At 37.7% G+C, this 20350-nt stretch overlaps 1 protein-coding gene across 1 annotated transcript; it reads right to left on the bottom strand.

Moving 5' to 3' along the window:
* Nucleotides 1-3760: 3760 nt before the first annotated feature.
* IRAK1BP1 (interleukin 1 receptor associated kinase 1 binding protein 1) lies at nt 3761-19900 on the bottom strand. The gene is made up of 4 exons (XM_030315882.1): nt 19466-19900; nt 13063-13128; nt 4153-4283; nt 3761-4049 (listed from the first exon to the last, which is right to left on the bottom strand). Exons 1-4 carry the CDS (start codon nt 19778-19780, stop codon nt 3779-3781), a joined length of 783 nt encoding a protein of 260 aa, XP_030171742.1. The 5' UTR covers nt 19781-19900; the 3' UTR covers nt 3761-3778.
* Between the last annotated feature and the right edge of the window lie 450 nt (nt 19901-20350).

The following is a 20350-nucleotide window of genomic DNA, read 5'->3' as shown; positions in this document are numbered from 1 at the left end:
CTCAAACCCATGAACCACGAGATCATGACCTGAGCCGAAGTCAGATGCTTAACCAACTGAGCCACACAGGCACCCCAAGGGCATTATTCTTTTAATAAAATAGCACAAATCATCCCTCTTGAAAAATATCTATTACCTCACCCCGAGAACAGTTTGACTTGGATTAGCCACTGTGAATCCTAGTCTTTTTTTTAAAAATTTTTTTTTAATGTTTATTCATTTTTGAGAGACAGAGAGAGACAGAGCATGAGCAGGGAAGGGGCAGAGAGAGGGAGACACAGAATCTGAAACAGGCTCTAGGCTCTGAGCTGTCAGCACAGAGCCCAACGCGGGGCTCGAACTCCCGAACTGCAAGATCCTGACCTGAGCCAAAGTCGGACTCTCAACCGACTGAGCCACCCAGGTGTCCCATCTAGTCTTTGAAACAAAACTGAACATGTAAAGTAATTTAAACCACATTAGATTATTGGTAGGAGCCATTTGGCTGTAAATACAATATGCATAAAAATATTAAATGTTATTTTAAACTAATTTATACAGTGGGTTTTTTGAGGAATGAATAGTAAAGCATTTGCCTCCTACACAATTTTGTAATATAGATAATATATTAACTCCCATTTTTGACCTCTTAATTCATGTTTTTATATTTTTAGGCCAGTGAAAAGAATTCCTCGCTATCAAGTTCTCATCAACATGTCAGACAGAATTAGGATATCCTCGACCTACATTCCTGAGGAGGACATAACAATAATTATGGGATATGAAGTACAGCATCCTAAATTACAAACTATTTTTCCAGGTCTTATTTATTTACATTGAACTAAAAATTAACTGTCAAGTAAGAACACTGATACTTAAAATAAGGTAAATTGCTGCTCCAAAAAAATGTATTCTTTACCATGTAACTGAATAGAATCCTAAATTTTGTCGGTAATATTCAGAAAACTTGTATATTTAATAGTAGTTCCTTTTACAAAGGTGCTTAGAATATAGTGGGTCTGGGGGCGCCTGGGTGGCTCAGTCGGTCAAGCGGCCGACTTCGGCTCAGGTCATGATCTCGCGGTCTGTGGGTTCGAGTCCCGCGTCGGGCTCTGTGCTGACAGCTCAGAGCCTGGAGCCTGTTTCAGATTCTGTGTCTCCCTCTCTCTGACCCTCCCCCGTTCATGCTCTGTCTCTCTGTGACTCAAAAATAAATAAACGTTAAAAAAAAAAAAAAAAAAAAGAATATAGTGGGTCTGTTTCAGATATCCTAATTGGAAATTTTTTCTTTCTTTCAGAAAACAGCAATTAAAATTTGCTGCTTTCTGAAAGATTTTTTTAAAAGGGGGTTCAGGGGCACCTGGGTGGCTCAGTCGGTTGAGCGTCTGACTTCGGCTCAGATCATGATCTCGTGGTCTGTGAGTTCAAGACCCGCGTCCGGCTCTGTGCTGACAGCTCAGAGCCTGGAGCCTGTTTCGGATTCTGTGTCTCCCTCTCTCTCTGCCCCTCCCCTGCTCATGCTCTGTCTCTGTCTCAAAAATAAATAAAACATTAAAAAAAATTTAAAAAAAGGGGGTTCAGAAAAAAAATTTTTTAAGGATTAAGTTTGGGGTAGGCTGATTCTAGCAGGCTTTGTGGCACAGGTCCCCTGAGGAATTCATTGTGAGACTCTAGTATATGCCACATGTCAGAAATTCAGCTCTGTCAGCTGACAACTAAATTTGATACTGTTAGTCTTAAGGACATAGGATGTCATACATAAGCCAGTCCAATCTTTGAAGGATTTTTTTCTCTTCATTGCTGTACAGAATTGTAGCATTGCCCATTTTATAGGCTTTTTTTTTTTAAAGCAACATCTTTAAAAATTCATGTAAACTCTAAAAACTATTTGGTAACTTAAAATTTGTTTTTAGGTATTTCATGCTAAGTAGAAAACTTTACCAAATATAATGGAACCAAATTAAAATAAAGGTACAGCTAAGAAAAATCTACAAATATAATTGTTTATTGAGTATAAACAATTTTTTTCTTGATGTTGAACCCCCACAGTATTTTCCTATCCAACTGGATAAATAAAAGCTACAATGGAATTTATTTAGCTTTGTTTTAAAAACCTATCTTAAACTGTTTTTGTGATAACTTTGTTTTTAATATGACTCTTTAAATTCATCTTAATGGAAGACTTGGAAGAGCCAACTTTTAATTGGGTTGATAGTAATCAAAGAATGCAGTTGCTATAATAGCAACCATTTACTGAGTGACAGCTGTGGTGCTGGGTATTATTCTCGTGGTCTTGTATTTATCAGCTTTAACCCTTATAGTAACACTGCAACGTAGATATTTAGCCTCATTTCATTGGTGAGGAAAGAAAAGCTTAGAGAGATTAAAGTGCCTGGCTAAGTTTACACCTCTGGTAAATTCACACAGCGGATATTTGAGAGCCTGCTCTGTGTTGGCCCTGACACTATGCTGGGTCTGAGAATGCAGCTGTGAACAAGACAAGATCTTCATTCTAAAGGAGCTTACATTCTAGTAGTAAAGTCTGGATTTGAACACAGGTGTTGCAATCTAAAACTTTTCTTCTTAGCTTTTACACTCCCTCCTGCCAAGGACACACTATAGAGGAGATAGATAAAATTGTTTCAGTGCCACTTAAGAAAGTGGGTGGGGATGTAAACTACATTCTAGAGCGTGCTATAGGGAAGAAATACTGGTATATGAGTATCAAGATATATCAAAGGAAGAACGCTACGACCTGTATAACTCTTTGGTGAGAAATGGAAGCCTGTGCTAAGTAACAGTCTTGGTTTATGATCATCTGTAGATAATGTGCAGTGCAATAGCAATGCCATGTACTTGCCGTTATACATCTCAGTCTTAAGATCAGTATTATCTCAGTGTATAACCCTGCACTGTCCAACATAGTAGCCATTAGCCACTTTCAAGTACTTAAAATGTGGCTAGTGCAATCAAAGAACTGAATTTTAAATTTTTAAAAATTTTAATTTGAAAATTGCTACTTCAGTTACTACATCTTTTAAGCATGTTTGTAACAACCTGTGTGTGTGTGTGTGTGTGTGTGTGTGTGTGTGTGTGAATCTATTTTTTCAACTACATTTTAGTAAATAAATACAGATTATTTCTGATGAAAATTTAGCATCTGAATTAACATGGTTACAATATAAAATGTACACTATATAAATATCCATTAGTTATTTTTAAAATATTGACTACATGCTGAAATGATATTTTAGACATACTAGGTTAAATGAAATATTATTAAACTTAGTTTCAACTACTTTATTTTTTACTTTTTTTTCTATGTGTCAACTAAGTAATTTGAAATTACTATGTGACTTTCTTTTATTTGTATTAAAGAGTGCTGGTATAATCAATCACAGGAGCCTGGTGAAGAGGATCTGGTCCATATATTTTATTTCTGGCATCAAAATATTTTCCTAGTATACCTCACTCTGCTTTTATCAAGAGTTAATGTATTCCTCATCATTCTGTTAATGTTAAGAATCATGCTAATAACTGCCAATATTTATTCCTGTAGTAGAAATATAAACATTTCTTGTCAGTATAAAAGTATGCACATATAACACATTGTTTTCAGAGTATTTCTCATACTTAAATTTTTAAAAATAGAAAATAAGCTTAGATACTGTGGGACTGGATTCAAGGACTGACAGATTTGGGGGAGAAATACTTTATATTATACAGTATATATATTCATGAAAAAAGCAAACATAAAAAGTATAAAAATAAAAAGATACAATATATTTTAGTTGGAATTTCAGAGATTTTTTCTTTTCTTCTCTTTCCCCTTTACTTCAAAAGTTATAAATACTTTTGAAGCAACATGTATTGTCGCACTTTTGATTTTTTGTTGTACAGTTAATGAACTTGAGAGTCTGGATGACTGGAGATCATCTATTTGGCCTTCCCATTCTTTTGTTTCTTCTTCTTTGATTAATAAAGGTTTTCCTAGAGTTTGGCCGACAAGGTTACAGACTTCTTGAGCTTTGCGCCATGCGTTCTCAACAGCAACAAGACAGGCTTGCCGTCTTAGGAATTAAATGCAGAGATTATTAATATGACATTCAATGAACTTTAGCACTGAATAGTTTTGTTTAATTGATAATTTAGTTAAAGATGTGCTTAACTTACCGAAGATTCTCAACAGAACCTGGAGTATGATAGAACTGGGGCTGGCTGATGACGACAGAGCTATCTAGCTTTTCAACAAGAAAGTTACAAATATTTTGCATTTTTCCAAATTCAGTAAATGTAATGCAGACCTGTAAATGAAATGACACTTGAAATTATTTTCATGCCTGATGGCTTCTTTTAAAGTTTTCTCCAGGAGCACCTGGCTGGCTCAGTTGGAGGAACATGTGACTCTTGATCTTGGGGTCATGGGTTCAGGCCCCATGCTGGGCGTAGAGATTACTTAAAACTTTTAAAAAATAAAAATAAAAAATAAAGTTTTCTCTAAATATGAGGAAAAAAATTAAAGCCAGATAACGAGGTCATTTTATAATATGTAACAGATAAGCCTACTTGATACTCAACAACTAAATTAAATTTTATTAAATTATTTTTAAGTAGTATCTCTACTTTTGAACATAATAAATAGTTATAATAACTAATGATTATGTCTGTTAATTTTAATATCTGTATTGGTTCTTGGTTGGTTTGACTTTCCTCCTTATTGTGAGTTTTATTTCCATGCTGTTTTGTGTATCAGGTAATCCTTGTGAATTAACTTTATGAGAGGTGTTGGATATTCTTGTATATACCACTATAAATAATTAATTATTTGTTCTAGAATTCCATCAACTTCCTTGGAAACTGATCTCTTTCAGTTTGCTTTTAAGATCTGTTATGTGGGACTGGAGTAATGTTTGAGGCAAGATACTTCTGTATACTCCATCTCATGCCCTATGAATTGTAAAATTTTCTAATCTGGTGCTATACAGCCCTGTATGAACCCCAAACACTGTTCCCTCTAAATTTTGGGGTGATTCTTTTTCTAACCTCAGGTCATTTTCACACATAGGTGTGCTGATCAGTATTCTGCTGAGTACTTGGCAGGGGTTGGTGGTATCCCCTCTGTGGTTCTCCGAAAAACTCTCTCTCTGCAGCCCTCTACTCTCCTACAAACTCTAGCTGTCTTGTTTGGGCTCTCAATTCCATTTCTTCAATACAAGGAGTTTGCTAGGCTCTGTCTGGGTTCCCTTCCCTGTGAAGCTGCCTGGACACCTTGAGACACTGAGTTAGGACAACTGTAGGACTTTTGTTTGTTTCCTTTTTCTCAGGGATCACAGTGTTTCATTGCTTTATGTCCACTCTTTTGAAAACCATTGTTTCATATACTTTGTCAATTTTTTGGCTGTTTCAGGTGGGAAGGTAAATCTGATGCATGTTATTCTACCTTAGAAGCAGGAGTCTTGTCGGTCTTTTGAAGAGAAGTCTTTTTTTGTGTGTTTTGTTTTTTTTTAAACACTATATGGGCTAATAAACTTTTCTGTTAGTCAAAATCAGTTTCCTCAGCCATACCCAAGATGCGAGTTTTTAATCTCTGGGTAAGTTTCAAATTTATATTTCCTTCCTGGTTGAAAATCAAAGCTCCAAAATGCCTATAGGCTGCCTTTAATAAGAAGTACAGACAATAAATACTTTTCTGCATTTGCATAGTTTAAATATGGAAACAAATCCTGTCTTTTGTGGCTGTATTTAATCTATAAAAGTGCCACAGCGGCCTTGTACATACATTTCATTACATGTAATGAAACATAGCAAGATGTACAGTGACTCTGTGGAAGTTGGAAGGTAGCCAAATATGAGAGTTCAAAGGGTTTCTCTGCATGCAGATTAAAGTGATTGAGTGTAACAGGTTTCAAGTGTCAACAAAAGCAATTCTTTGCTATACAAGTGCCCTTGAGGGGCGCCTGGGTGGCGCAGTCGGTTAAGCGTCCGACTTCAGCCAGGTCACGATCTCGCGGTCCGTGAGTTCGAGCCCCGCGTCAGGCTCTGGGCTGATGGCTGGGAGCCTGGAGCCTGTTTCCGATTCTGTGTCTCCCTCTCTCTCTGCCCCTCCCCCGTTCATGCTCTGTCTCTCTCTCTGTCCCAAAAATAAATAAAAGACGTTGAAAAAATTAAAAAAAAAAAAAACAAAAAACAAGTGCCCTTGAAATGCATTTTATTTTTAAAATTTATTCCAATTTCTACTCTGATAACTTAAAACAAAAATAATTTTTATAAATATACCCGCTTTCCTATGAAATATGCTGAATCGTTTGCATCCTTGGTATTCTTCTTTGCTAAAAATAAGTTATCTGGAAGGACAGTAAAAATTCCTAAGCAGGTTGCAAAAAAGATACTAATTTTTTCTTCTTCAATTCCCCTCTACCCCTAATCATCTGAGGCAAATTTACTCCTACAGAATCAGGTTTAACATGTGGTACTTACTTGCTCTATTTCTATAAATAACAGGAAAACCTGTCTGTTAAGATCAGCTCCGTGGCTGCTCAAACAAGATTTTCTCTGCCTTTCTTCCCTCTTACCATTACCATGACTTAAAAAGTTAGCAGATGTAGCTTTTAGAAGTACATCTACATTGATAAACAGACCATGAACAAAGTATAGTTTAGGAGTATTTGTGTTGAATGATTAACAACTAAATTTGGTAGGAAAAAAAACTGTTTTCTGCTTTTTCTAACAGTTCAAGAACTGTTTTAAGTCTTCCAGTGGTCTGAACTTCTGCTTTTATTTTTTTTTTTTTAATTTTTTTTTCAACGTTTTTTTATTTATTTTTGGGACAGACAGAGACAGAGAATGAACGGGGGAGGGGCAGAGAGAGAGGGAGACACAGAATCGGAAACAGGCTCCAGGCTCCAAGCCATCAGCCCAGAGCCTGACGCGGGGCTCGAACTCACAGACCGTGAGATCGTGACCTGGCTGAAGTCGGACGCTTAACTGACTGCGCCACCCAGGCGCCCCTGAACTTCTGCTTTTAAATTCAGCAATGTGGTATATAATCAAAATGTAGCTAGACAGAAATCCAAGTTAATGAAGTTGAGTCACTTTGCTGAAGAATAGAGATGTTGCATCACAATTTTTAAAGAGGTATTTAGGATAAAAATATTTTAACTACCTAATACCTTGAAGATAAAGATAAATCCGTATATTCAGAATCCTCATTATATGTTTCATCATGGTAAAATAATGTGATTACAAATGTATGCACATTTACACACTATCTTGTAATAACTATATTAAATTACAAAACAGATTGATAGATAAATGCTTCCCATCTCTTTGGTCAAGAAGAATCCTCATTAGTTTAGAAATTTCAGTACTAAAAAAGAAACTGAATTCCAGAATAGGTGAGTTTTAAGTAAACTCTACCCCCAATGTGGAATTCAATCATGACCCCAAGATCAAGAGTCTCATGCTGTACTGACTGAGCCAGCCAAGTACCCTGAAAGGTGAGCTCTTAAGTGCTTTTAATGAATTTGTCTCCTGGATAAATCAAATCTCAGTTTATTAAAATTTTCTGCAAATGGGACTTCTGAATTATTGCTAATCTCAATTACCATAGAGAAACAGGCCAAAAGCCTCTTTAAAAATACTTGCAGTTCTAATTTCCAAAAAAGGCAAGTGTATAAAACTGAACAAACTACGTGTAGTAGGCTAGACACCTTTCAATTCTGGGCAAGATTCTAAAAGATTATTTTAAAAATTAGTTTGTGGGGCACCTGGGTAGCTCAGTTGGTTTAGTGTCTGACTCTTGCTTTCAGCTCAGGTCATGATCTCACAGTTCCTGAGTTCCAGTCCCTTGTGGGGCTCTGTGCTTATAGTGTGGAGTGGAGCCTGCTTGGGATTCTCTCTCTCTCTCTCTCTCTCTCTCTCTCTCTCTGCTGCTCACCCCCCCTACCCCCCTACGTGCTCCCTCTCTCTCCCATGCTCTAAATAAATACTTAAAAAAATTAGTTTGTAAGGAATTAGGAAAGAAAAGGTTTCTATGAGAAACAAAGAAGATAGGACCTTGTCATTCATTTTGTTACCTTGCCACAGGCCTCCAAGTACTTTGTATATTTTTTCTTTCTGGAATTGCCACAATCTATTATTTTCTTCCCTTTTTTTTTTTTTTTTTTAATTTTTTTTTTTCAACGTTTATTTATTTTTGGGACAGAGAGAGACAGAGCATGAACGGGGGAGGGGCAGAGAGAGAGGGAGACACAGAATCGGAAACAGGCTCCAGGCTCTGAGCCATCAGCCCAGAGCCTGACGCGGGGCTCGAACTCATGGACCGCGAGATCGTGACCTGGCTGAAGTCGGACGCTTAACCGACTGCGCCACCCAGGCGCCCCGATTTTCTTCCCTTTTTAAATATCCCCCAGTTTTTGTTTTTAGTTCTGTCACTGAAGAAAAGAATACAGGGTTTTCTCATTTTAATGGTCCTCCAAGAAGGCATTCAGGGAAGAACAAAATAAGGACACGGGAATTTAAGAGTAAAATCTTCTAAGTTCTCTTAAGTACTGAGTTTCTTGATGAGATGTTAGGTAAGAACTCATCTGACTTTTCACTTTGTTTTTTTCCTGAGAGTGAAGTTCACCAACTCTATGCTTTTCTTCTGCTCTCTACCATTCTCAACCACTGCCAAATTATTTCTATCCAAAGGCCAATCTATTGAGCATGTATATTTGAGATTACTAAGAACAAATCACGATGTATTAAACTTGACTTCCTAACTGGCAAGTTACCAGAGAAATACTGTAGCAATAAAGAATTTATTTTTTACTTAGGATATACTGACATATAGTCTTCATGGCAACATTGTCAAGGTCATAGTTGATTGATGTTACTTAGTATTTTTATTAATTACACAGATGGGTACACGGATGATAAAATCAGCAGGTGACAGAAAGCTGGCCAGGCAGAATATAAACACTGATTGATAAAATCAAGATCCAAAAAGATCCTAACAGGCTGGAAACATGGTCAAATCTAGTGGATAAAATTTTACAGAGATGAATTTAAACTCTCATACTTTATTTTGAAATAGCAATAACAGGTATAAAATAGAAATATGTAAAAACAGCATGTGAGAAAGATACTTTGATAATTTTAATTACTGATTATAACTGTGAGCTCAACACAAGGGAACAATGTGATACAAGTACCAAGTTCAGTCTTAAACATTCCAGAATAAAGGAGATAATCATCTTTCACTAATGTGGACTAGCTAAATCACAATTAGGACACTGTAGTTGTGTTGTAGGTGCTTTGGATGGAAATTGGTTAACTCAGTAGTTTGTCTTATTATAAGAAATGACTAAAGAAACTGGAGATTCTTACCCCTGGAGAAGAAAAAATTAGCATCAACATGATACTGAACTTCAAGTATATACTTCAAGGAAGTAGTATTTGCCTTTTGTTCTTGGAGAGGTACATCATTAATAATGGATGAGTACTACTAAGTCCATTCTGGCTTAATGTTAGAAAAATTTGTATTGATTAGACATCTGAAAATGGAATAAGCTTTTTATATTCATGTACTTACATCATTTCTAACTTTCAATATTCTTACCTTTAAAATAAAGAGAAACAGCAGGGGGTAGGTGGGAGTTTAGATAAAGAATCTCTAAAGTGCCATTCAGGATAAAAATCTTAGTTATTTTGTAAAGTAATGTTCTACCTCCTAATCTAACTTTATATATTTAACTGTCCACGGGGGTACTGGTATATGTTAGACATTATTTTGTACTTTGTGACCCTATCACCCTGGTCTCTGCTGACTGCTGATGCTGACCTAAGGGTAATATTATCAGATTGCATGATATAAGAATTCTGGCTATCAGGGAGCCCTATACAAAATATGATCAGATTCTCTCAAGAAGTTGAGTATGGGACATTAAAAAGTATAACAGAAGGGGAAAAAAGCAGAGTTTAGCCAAGTCCTAATTTAATCATGTTCTTCTAACAAAACAAGCAGCTCTAATGCATTTTCTGTAATTGCATAGTTGGTCCCTAAAACAACTTAAGTCTGAAAATGATGCCAGTTTTCCATGAAGCTTTTCTGTGTATTTGCTGGAACCATTCCTTTTTCTCCTTACTTCTGGGGGTACCCTCACACTAAATCCCATTCACTTGAGATAACCTGAGCCAATGTATGTTCATTACAGCCTGAAGTCCTGACAGGTAATCACTGCTGGAGGAGTGCTAGAATAACTTCCAGCTTTGTTCTCTGTAATACAGACTCTTACCCCTCTGTTCTTCATCCTGTTTTTCCTTTTTTTCAAGACATCCAGTATTGTAATATCACCCAAAGAGCCCCAAATTGAAAAACTTATTTTAAGAAAACAATTGATATGAAACAGTGATACCATAGTGTGATATCATAAAAATCACTAAAAGTTATATTAAAACTTTTCACATCTGAGAAGTTTCATAACTCCCCTTACTTTTTTTTAATTAAAGTACAGTTTGACACACAATGTTACATTAGTTTCAGGTATACAACATAGTGATTCAACAAGTCTATATACACCTTGTTTTTTCCCCCCAGATTTTTTTTTAATTTTTTTTTTTTTTTTTAACGTTTGTTTATTTTTGAGACAGAGAGAGACAGCGCATGAACGGGGGAGGGTCAGAGAGAGGGAGACACAGAATCTGAAACAGGCTCCAGGCTCTAAGCTGTCAGCACAGAGCCCGATGCGGGGCTCCAACTCACGGACCGTGAGATCATGACCTGAGCCGAAGTCGGCCACTTAACCGACTGAGCCACCCAGGCGCCCCTCCCCCCAGATTTTATTTTAAGTAATCTTTATATCCAACATGGGGCTTGAATTTACAACCCCGAGATCAAGAGTCACATACTCTCCTACTGAGCCAGCTGGGTGCCCTCCCAAGTGTATAGTTTATGCTGTGCTCACCAGAAGTGTGGCTACCATCTGTCACCATACACTATTAAAATAATACTGACTATATCCCCTTTGCTGTGCCTTTTATATCTGTGACTTATTCATTCTATAACTGGAAGCCTGCATCTCCCACTGCCCTTCACACATTTTATCCATCCCCTAATGCCCCTCTTCATCCTGTTATGAAAGATATTTTTCAATCCCAACTACCATAAAATAAGTTTTGCCATGTGGATCTCTAAAATTATCATGAGTAATTTTAAAATTCCTTGAGATAGTTAAATTTTAAGTGGAAAAATAAAACTATTTAAGTACTGGAGCAACAGTGTATTGTAGAAATTACTGTTTCAAGGAGGTAAGAAGCTAGGCAGGATTCTAATTTCCGTTCTTTCTTTTAATATGACTGGGAAGTCTGAGACCCCAAGTTATCTGAACTTGAAGTCACGCCCTTAAAATTATAAAAATAATAGATTATCTGGTAGGACTAGATGATTTTTTGAGATATTTCCCACCTCTAAACATAAAGATTATCTGACTAGAGGGGCGCCTGCGTGGCTCAGTGGGTTAAGTGCTGACTTCGGCTGGCTCAGGTCATGATCTCATGGTTCGTGGGTTTGGCCTGCAATGGGCTCTGTGCTGACAGCTCAGAGCCTGGAGCCTGCTTTGGATTCTGTGTCTCCCTCTCTCTCTGCTCCTTCCCCCACTCATACTCATTCTCTCTCTCTCTCTCTCTCTCTCAAAAATAAACATTAAAAAAAAAAGATTATCTGACTAGATAAATAAGAGTTTATCTCTAACTCCATTCTTGTTTGCTTCCTGTGAGGAGGCAGCATGGAACTAGCACACAAATACCAAGATGTTTGGATGCTGAAACAAATCGTAGTCCTATAACCTAACCACAACTATAACATACCTGATTTCATAAAATCCTGATCATAAAATCTTTAAAAATAAGTAAAAAGTATAGGCAGTTGTAGAAATTAAATGTTATCATTGAGTGTACAAAAAATATTTTGTTCTTTTTAATTCAGGCAGAGGTTGAGTGGTCTTTATTTTTTTTAGTTAATTATAAGAATTTTTCTTTTTTTAAGTGGGCATCATGCCCAGTGCAGAGGCCAACATGGGGCTTGAACTCATATCCCTGAGATCAAAAGTCAGATGCCTAACCAACTGAGGCACCCCTTGAAGATTTTATTTTTAAGTAACCTTGCACTCAATGTGGGGATCAAACTTACAACCCTGAGATCATGAGTCACACATTCTACTGAGTGAGCCAGCCAGGTGTCCCAAGTGCTTTTTGTAAAAAAAAAAAAACAACAAAAAAACAAAAAACAAAACAAAAAAAAAACAAAACCCTGATAACTTAGCACAATAGAGTAAAATTGCATTATGAAAGAAAAGAAGGTTGAAAAGTGTTTCAATCCTTATGTTAGGACATTATTAATTTGCTTTTTATCTGAGAAGAAATTTCCTATAGTGTTTTCCTGCTCACTAGGTGATAACTTTACTAAAATTTCATTCAGGGGGCAATTAACTGCTCTTCCTTCTTGCTATTTTTATTCCATTTCAAAACAATTTCTCTTAAATATATCTCATTACAATTTATTTTAAAAGCTCATACAGGGGCGCCTGGCTGGCTCAGTCGGAAGAGCACACGACTCTAATCTCCAGATTGTGAGTTCAAGCCCCATGTTGGGTATAGAGATTACTTTAAAAAAAATTAAAAAAAATGTGTATATACACATATACACACATATATATAATATGTATACATATATACACATATATATAATAAAAATAAAAATAATTAAAAAAATTCTTTTCTTTCGATTGTTATTTTTAAGAAACAGAACATGAGTGGGGGAGGAGCAGAGAGAGAGGGAGACACAGAATCTGAAGCAGGCTGCAGGCTCTGAGCTGACAGCACACAGCCCGATGTGGGGCTCAAACCCACGAACTGAGATCATGACCTGAGCTCAAGTCAGACGCTTAACCGACTGAGCCACCCAGGTGCCCTGAGAAAAATAATCTTTTATCAATATCATGAGAAGCAGTCCTCCTATACATTTCAGTTCAAGAATAAAAATAAATGTAAATTGTATCCACAAAATCATGCTGTTACCAATTATTTTTCATGATAAGTACATACCTCTGCTTCCATGTGATAAGCATTTTCCATTCTTCTAAAATCCTTTGTCACAGTTACATATTCTGCCTGAAGCAGAAAGTACAAGAGTATGATTACTCAATGTTTGGCCACCAAATGCAATTACTCTAAAACATAAAGTAGAAACCTGAACTTATTAAACTCAGAATAACAGAGAATGCAGAAAGAACTTGTTTGCCTGATGTTTTAAACCTTCCCTAAAAGTTACATAAAATAAGTGTAGAGCCACTTACCCATTTAAGAGAAAACAAAGCCCTTTTCCTTACACCAAAATAAATTCCAACACAGCAAATATTTAATGCAGTATAAAGGGTCCCTAAAAGTTCCAGGAAATATTAGTTAACAGCTATATAACCTTAGGCTTAGGAAGGACCCAATAAGTATTATACCAAAGGCAAGAAACATACTGACAAGATTAGTGATTTTAGCTAAATAAAATTTACAAATTTTGAATGTTCAATACTGTAAACAAATATGGCAAATATGAAATTGGGAAAATATTTGCAATAATGAGAGAGTTATTGATAATCTTAAGGTTCCTTTAAAATAATCTTGAAAAAGAAAAAGCTAGAGGTATCACAATCCCAGATTTCAGGATATACTACAAAGCTGCAGTAATCAAAACAGTAGATGTTGGCACAAAAACAGACACACAGATCAATGGAACAGAATAGAGAACCCAGAAATAAACCCCACTTATAGGGCCTATGACAGTTAATTAATTAATTAATCTACAACAAAGGGGGCATGAATATACAATGGGAAAAAGGCAGTCTCTTTAACAAATGGTATTGGGAAAACTGGATAGCTACATGCAAAAGAATGAAACCAGACCACTTTCATTAGACCAAACTCAAAATGGATTAAAGACGTAAATGTGAGACCTGAAGCCATAAATTTCCTATAAGAAAACACAGGCAATAATTTCTTTGATATTAGTCATAGAAACGTTTTTCTATATATGTCTCATTTGGCAAGGGAAACAGAAGCAAAATTAAACTATTGGGACTATACCAAAGTAAAAAGCTTTTGCACAGTGAAGGAAACCATCAACCAAACAAAAAGGCAATCTACTGAATGGGAGAAGATAATTTGCAAATGATATATCTGATAAGGGGTTAATATCCAAAATAGATAAAGAACTTATACAACTTCACACCATAAAAACAAATAATCCAATTAAAAAATGGGCAGAGGAACTGAACATACATTTTTCCAAAGAAGACATACAGATGGCCAATAAACACATGAAAAGATGCTCAACATTACTCATCATCAGGGAAATGTAAATTAAAACCACAATGCGTTAACACCTTATATCTGTCAGAATGGCTAAAATAAAAAATGCAAGAAGTAACAAATGTTGGTGAGGATAGGGAGAAAAAGGAACCCTTGTACACTGTTGGTGAGAATGTAAATTGGTGTACTATTGTGGAAAACAGTATGGAGGGACCTCAAAAGTTAAAAACAATTACCATATGATCCAGTAATTCCACTACTGGATATTTACCCAAAGAAAATGAAAACACTAACTGAAAAAGATATCTGCACCCCTATGTTTACTGCAGCATTATTTACAGTAGTCAAGATATGGAAGCAACCTAAGTGTTCATCCGTAGATAAAGATGTGAGACACTTATATGTACACACACACACACACACACACACACACACACACACACTGAACTATTACCTATAAAAAAGAATGAAATCTTGCCATTTGCAACAATATGAATGGATCTAGAGGATTTAATGGTAAGTAGAATAACTCAGCCAGAAAAAGACAAGCACCATATAATATCACTCATTTGTGGAATTTAAGAAACAAAGCAAATGAACAAATAAGAAAAAAAGAGACCAAAAAAGACTCTTAACTACAGAGAATAAACTGGTGGTTTCCAGAGGAGAAGTGGGGGGTGGGATATTGATAAAGGAAGCTAAGAGTATTACACTGATGAGCATTGAGAAATGTACAGAATTGTTGAATCATTATACTGTACAGCTGAAACTAATTTTTAAAAAGTTCCCATAAATTAATAAAAGAGTAGAAAAAGTAGACAAAGTTTTATGAACTGGCAACTTACATGAAAAAAGTTTAACCTCAAATGTAAAAAAAAAAAAAAAAGAAACATAGGAAATGACAGTAACATTTTTTTTGGCTACTGACTTGGCAAAGTTAAAAAAGAAAATAATGCCCACTATGCCAAAGATATATTTGTAGTGAAGTTGTAAACTTATTGTCCTACACTGTAATTTTTCATAAGCCTTAAAAATATGCATAAGCCAGGAATTAATGTCCAAAAACATAATTTAAAACATGTATAAATACCTAGCAACAAGGTTATTCATTTTGTCACCATTTTTAATAATGAAAAACTATGATATGCTCAATCTATTCCTACTACTCCCTATCTTAATTTGAATGCACCTAGAAATAGACTCTGAAACATGGATGTGAGTACAAGCAGTTAATTTTTAAGGCAATCCCAAGAGGGGCGCCTGGGTGGCTCAGCCGACTTCATTTCAGATCGTGATCTCATGGTTTTGTGAGTTCCAGGTCCCACTGGGCTCTCTGCTGTCAGCATGGAGCCTGCTTCATATCCTCTGCCTCCCAGTCTCTTTGCCCTCTCCCCAGGGTGGGGGGGGGGGTGGGGTAAAAAAAAAAAATTAAAAAAAAAAAAGATAATCCTTGGAAGCACCATAGGGGAATGGGAAGTGAAACAAAAGGAAAGCAAGCCATTAAAGTGTGGATTGTCAAGCGGTCACCACTGTGGGCAACTGGAACTTATTCCTGCAGAGAAATTCTGGGAGCCAGGGCAGAACATATGCCTCAGAGCTATCCTGCCCAGGAGGTAAGGTCTCCTTCCATTCACCTCCCTCACTTCTTAGCTGAAGGCTGTTAGAGCTTGGGGAGGGGCTGTTAATCCTCTGGCACTACTGGCTGGCCCATTTGTGGGTGGAGCCAGGAAAAGCTGCAGCCAGGAAAAACTGGCAAAGGATGCTCCATGTTGGCAGATGGAAGTTGGGCCTGTATGCACACAAATGTGAAGTGCCAAGGGATACAAGTGTGGGGTATCAATAGTATCTGCTACATCCCCTACTTAAAACTCAATCACCCACTGCCAAGACAATAAAGCAGAGACATACTACAGTGGTTAAGAGGAAGAGCTTTGAGGTCCAAATTCTTGACTGGAGTTGAAACTCTGTCACTTCCTAGCTGTGTGACCTTGGGCAAGCGACCTGCCAATAATCACTTTGATCCCAAGAGTTCTCATCTATAAATAGCAATTGAAATGCCAGTCTCATATGATGGGAATGAGTATCAAATGAGATAACATTCGTAAAAGATCTAGCAGTAATAAGCGGTTTTTTATCACCAATAACATTCAAAACTCCTCAATGCAGCAAACAAGGCCTTCTTCCATGTTCTGCCTACAGCCTTCTTCCTCAGTCTTATCTCAGTTCTCGTCCATTTTTCCCAAGTACTCCTGTGTCCTAGCCATAATGAACTGTATATAGTGCCCTGAACACATACTTGCTGCATTCTAGTGCGGAATTGGAATGCTTTCATTTTGGTCACTATTCAAGATCTGACAGATTCACTTCCATTTCTGGTGCCCAGCAATATGCATCTATTACACATTTATCAAAAAACTCCACAATTGTGAGTAGGCAAATATTGGACTTTGTACCTACAAAAGGAACATACACATTGGAAAACAAAATAATTACTATCATGTAAGTGCTATTTAAAATTAAACAGTGACAGGAAATGCTTAAAAAATGTTTGATGGTTGAATAAATATTGCTTAGTATCTTTAAAACATTTCTCCATGAAGGGGCGCCTGGGCGGCTTAGTCAGTTGAGCCTCTGACTTTGGCTCAGGTTATGATCTCACGGTTCATGGGTTCGAGCCCCGTGTCTGACTCTTGACAGCTCAGAGCCTGGAGACTGCTTCAGATTCTGTGTCTCCCTCTCTCTCTCTGCCCCCCACCTCCCACTCACTCTTTCTCCCTCCCTCTCTCTCTCTTTCTCAAAAATGAATAAACATTAAAAAACTACAACACTGAAAATGAGGGTATGCCTTCATATGTGAAACTATATATGATCATAAAATAATCTATAATGTAGTTGATCTATAATATATTGAATAGTTTTAGTGCTTCATTCATTTTTTTTTAGTCATTCAAAGCCATTTTTTAAAGTTTATTTATTTTTGAAAGAGAGAGACAGAGAGAGAGACAGAGTGTGAGTGAGGGAAGAAAGAGAGAGGGAGACACAGAATCCAAAGCAGGCTCCAGGCTCCGAGCTGTCAGCACAGAGCCTGACACCGGGCTTGAACTCACAAACTGCAAGATCATGACCTGAGCCGAAACGGGATGCTTAACTGACTGAGCCACCCAGGCACCCCTCAAAAACCATATTTTGAGTATATACTATGTGATGTGTGTGAAGCGTAACCCTTGAATGCAGAGCAAGAGATAGAAAATGGTCTGTGCTCGAGAGGTTTAGAATATGAAGGATACCAGTAAAGCAACAATTTAAAATACAGAGGGATACGTTTTATTATAAGTAGGGAATAGAGTGTGGTATGGCAGAGACTAGAGTTATGTTAGAAAAGGAATGCCAAGAAAGTAAGCTTGGGCTGATTCTTTTTTCCTTTTTTTAAGATTTTATTTTTAAGCAATCACACCCAACATGGAGCTCGAACTCACGAACCCTGAGATCAAGAGTTGCATGCTCCGCTGGCTGAGCCAGGCAGGTGCCCCTTGGGCTAGTTCTTAAAGGAAAAACTGGGAGTCAGCTAGTCAAGGAGGGGAGAGAGAAGAGAGGAAACAGAGTTAGGTTCCATCTATTAAGCAAAGGAACCTGGGATATGAGGAGACCCTAAAGTAGGGGAGTGATGTTTTTAAACCCTCAATTCCAAAGTCTAAAATGAATACCTTTGTGAAAACCCATTATAATTCATCCTGAAAAGTAATACAAATTGTTTTTTGCATCATCTACTGAATAAATTGTCTACATGACTGCTTTCTTCCATTAGCAGAGATAACTGGGAGATTACTGACGTTTTCTGTCTTGAACACTGAACCTTAATGTAATTAAGTTAGATGCAGTAATTTATTGCTTTCCATGTTAGAAGTTATAGCCATGTGAGTTCGGTATACTTAAGAATTAGTTATATTATTCAAACAGGACTGTAGCACTGGCAATAGTTTTTACGAGGAAATTTTTTCCACATATTAAACCACTTAAATCACATTGTCTATAATTAGCCTTTGAATTCTTCTAAACTCTAAAATCATGGAGACATCTGTTCCAAATGACTTTTAAAATAATTCTATGTCTGTAAATGCAGTACAAATGTATTTTTTTCCTTAAAGCAATAAAATTGCTTTTTGGGGGTGTGCCATTTCTAACAATAGACTAGAAGCGCTTTTATGAACTGTTACTTTGGATAATCGCAACTCTGGCCTTTTGAGTCATACTATGTAAAATGAAGGAAATGAGATAGTCGACTCATTCTGTGGCTTCTTCATTTCCTTTTTCTAATTATCTGGGGCCAGCTATGGTTGGAAGCAATGTAGAGTTTAGTCTCAGGAAGACAAGAGTTCAAACACCGCCCTGACTAAAGCTTAGAGCATTATGTAACCTCTTTGAATCTAAATGGGGATATTAAAACCTGTCTAACAGAACTGTTGTTCAGATGAAATAAAAAGCTGGTTCATTTTTTTCTCCTTTTCTTACAAGCAGAGTTTAGGTAGATTTACTTAGGGATTTGTTTTATGGACATCTCTGGTAAGTAAAGGTATTTCATTTATGTGGCATCTACAATATACTGGCTTGTTTTTAAAGTTAAAACTAAAAAATTTGCCGAAATGTTTTGAGTGCTCGTTAAACGAATGGATGCAATTTTCCTCCTCACGTTACTGTTTGCGAAAAATACTGAGGAACCACTCCATGCAAATCTTTACATAGTTGGGAGGAAGCATGCTTTCACTTGCTAATTGCCTGGTGCGGAATAAAAACAAACAAACAAAAATATTAGTGTCTAGTATACTTAGGCAAGCACTTTCATCTAATGTGTCAGGTCTAACAGTTAACCATATCAAGGTAAAATACAAAATTACTGCGGCAAATGTCGCCAAATAAAAACCTACTCCATTTACATTCTTTTATTTCATAAGCCACTGGGACCAATAACTGCTTTCATCTAGAAGAAAAATGGGCCGAAAGTTCTACTCCGCCAGGTCCTGTCGCTCTGTAATACCGATGAGATAAGGTCAAGACCCTCGCCACCTCCAACTGACACCCGTCGGAGCCTGGAACTCTGCCTCCGCTTTTTGCGGTCCCGCCCGAGGCCCCTCCCCAACGAAGCTCTCACCTGCACACCTTGCTGCTGGAGGCTCTGTGTGATGTAGTCCAGGCGGCGGCAAACGCTCTTCTTGGCCTCGGCCGCCGCCTCCTTCGTGCTGCTCACTAGCACCGCCACCTGCGCCCGGTCAGGGCTCGCAGACACCTCAGCGGTGCCGCTAACGTGCACCTCGCGGGTCGCAGTTTGGGCCTGTGCTGAAGGGACGTGGCGTCGGGGTCCTGGCAGCAACTCACCCCCCGAGACCACATTGTTCTCCCGGCCCCGGTCAGCCCAGGGAACCAGTTCCACGAACACCCGCGACTGAGGGGCCTGCTGCAAAGACATAGCGAAGGTAGCTGGGTTTCCATAGCAACTTAGAGACTACGGCGGCCGAAGGAGCCAAACCGCGCCAGGCTTTTTGTGCGTGGTGCAAAGGATGCTGGGATGGGCTTGGAGGCCCCACAGTTACGGATGCGAGCTGCGAGGATTTTGCAGTGTCTTCTTTACCAGATGTTGGCTGGGCACGTTATTAATAGTTTTTAACGTGTTTACGTTACGGCTTCCAAAAATCTTAGTGAGTTTTCTCTGCGCCCTCCCTTTTAGCGCCGCCTTTCCATGCCCACCGTCCGTGACTATCCCCCTATCTAGCTTACCTCCGAAGAAGCTCCGGAGAGGCCAGGCTGGGCAGAGTGAGAGTGCTTTTACATTTCTCTGACGCCGGTCTGCGATTGTCCCCAGCCTTGTCTAATTTGACTTTACCGGTTCGTCTTGGGCACAGACCGCTCTTTGAGGCTGCACAGCGCCACGGTACGGGAAAGAGTTCTGTTGCAATGAACTGCTTTCTGCTAGTTTAATCTTGGGGAGTTAATGATTCCTCGAGTTTCAGTGTCATTGTTTCTAAAGTCATGTTGGCAA

This window comes from Lynx canadensis, chromosome B2, assembly GCF_007474595.2.
Source record: "Lynx canadensis isolate LIC74 chromosome B2, mLynCan4.pri.v2, whole genome shotgun sequence".
In the NCBI taxonomy this organism is placed as follows: Eukaryota; Metazoa; Chordata; class Mammalia; order Carnivora; family Felidae; genus Lynx; species Lynx canadensis.
This window is presented reverse-complemented; position numbering and strand designations above follow the sequence as displayed.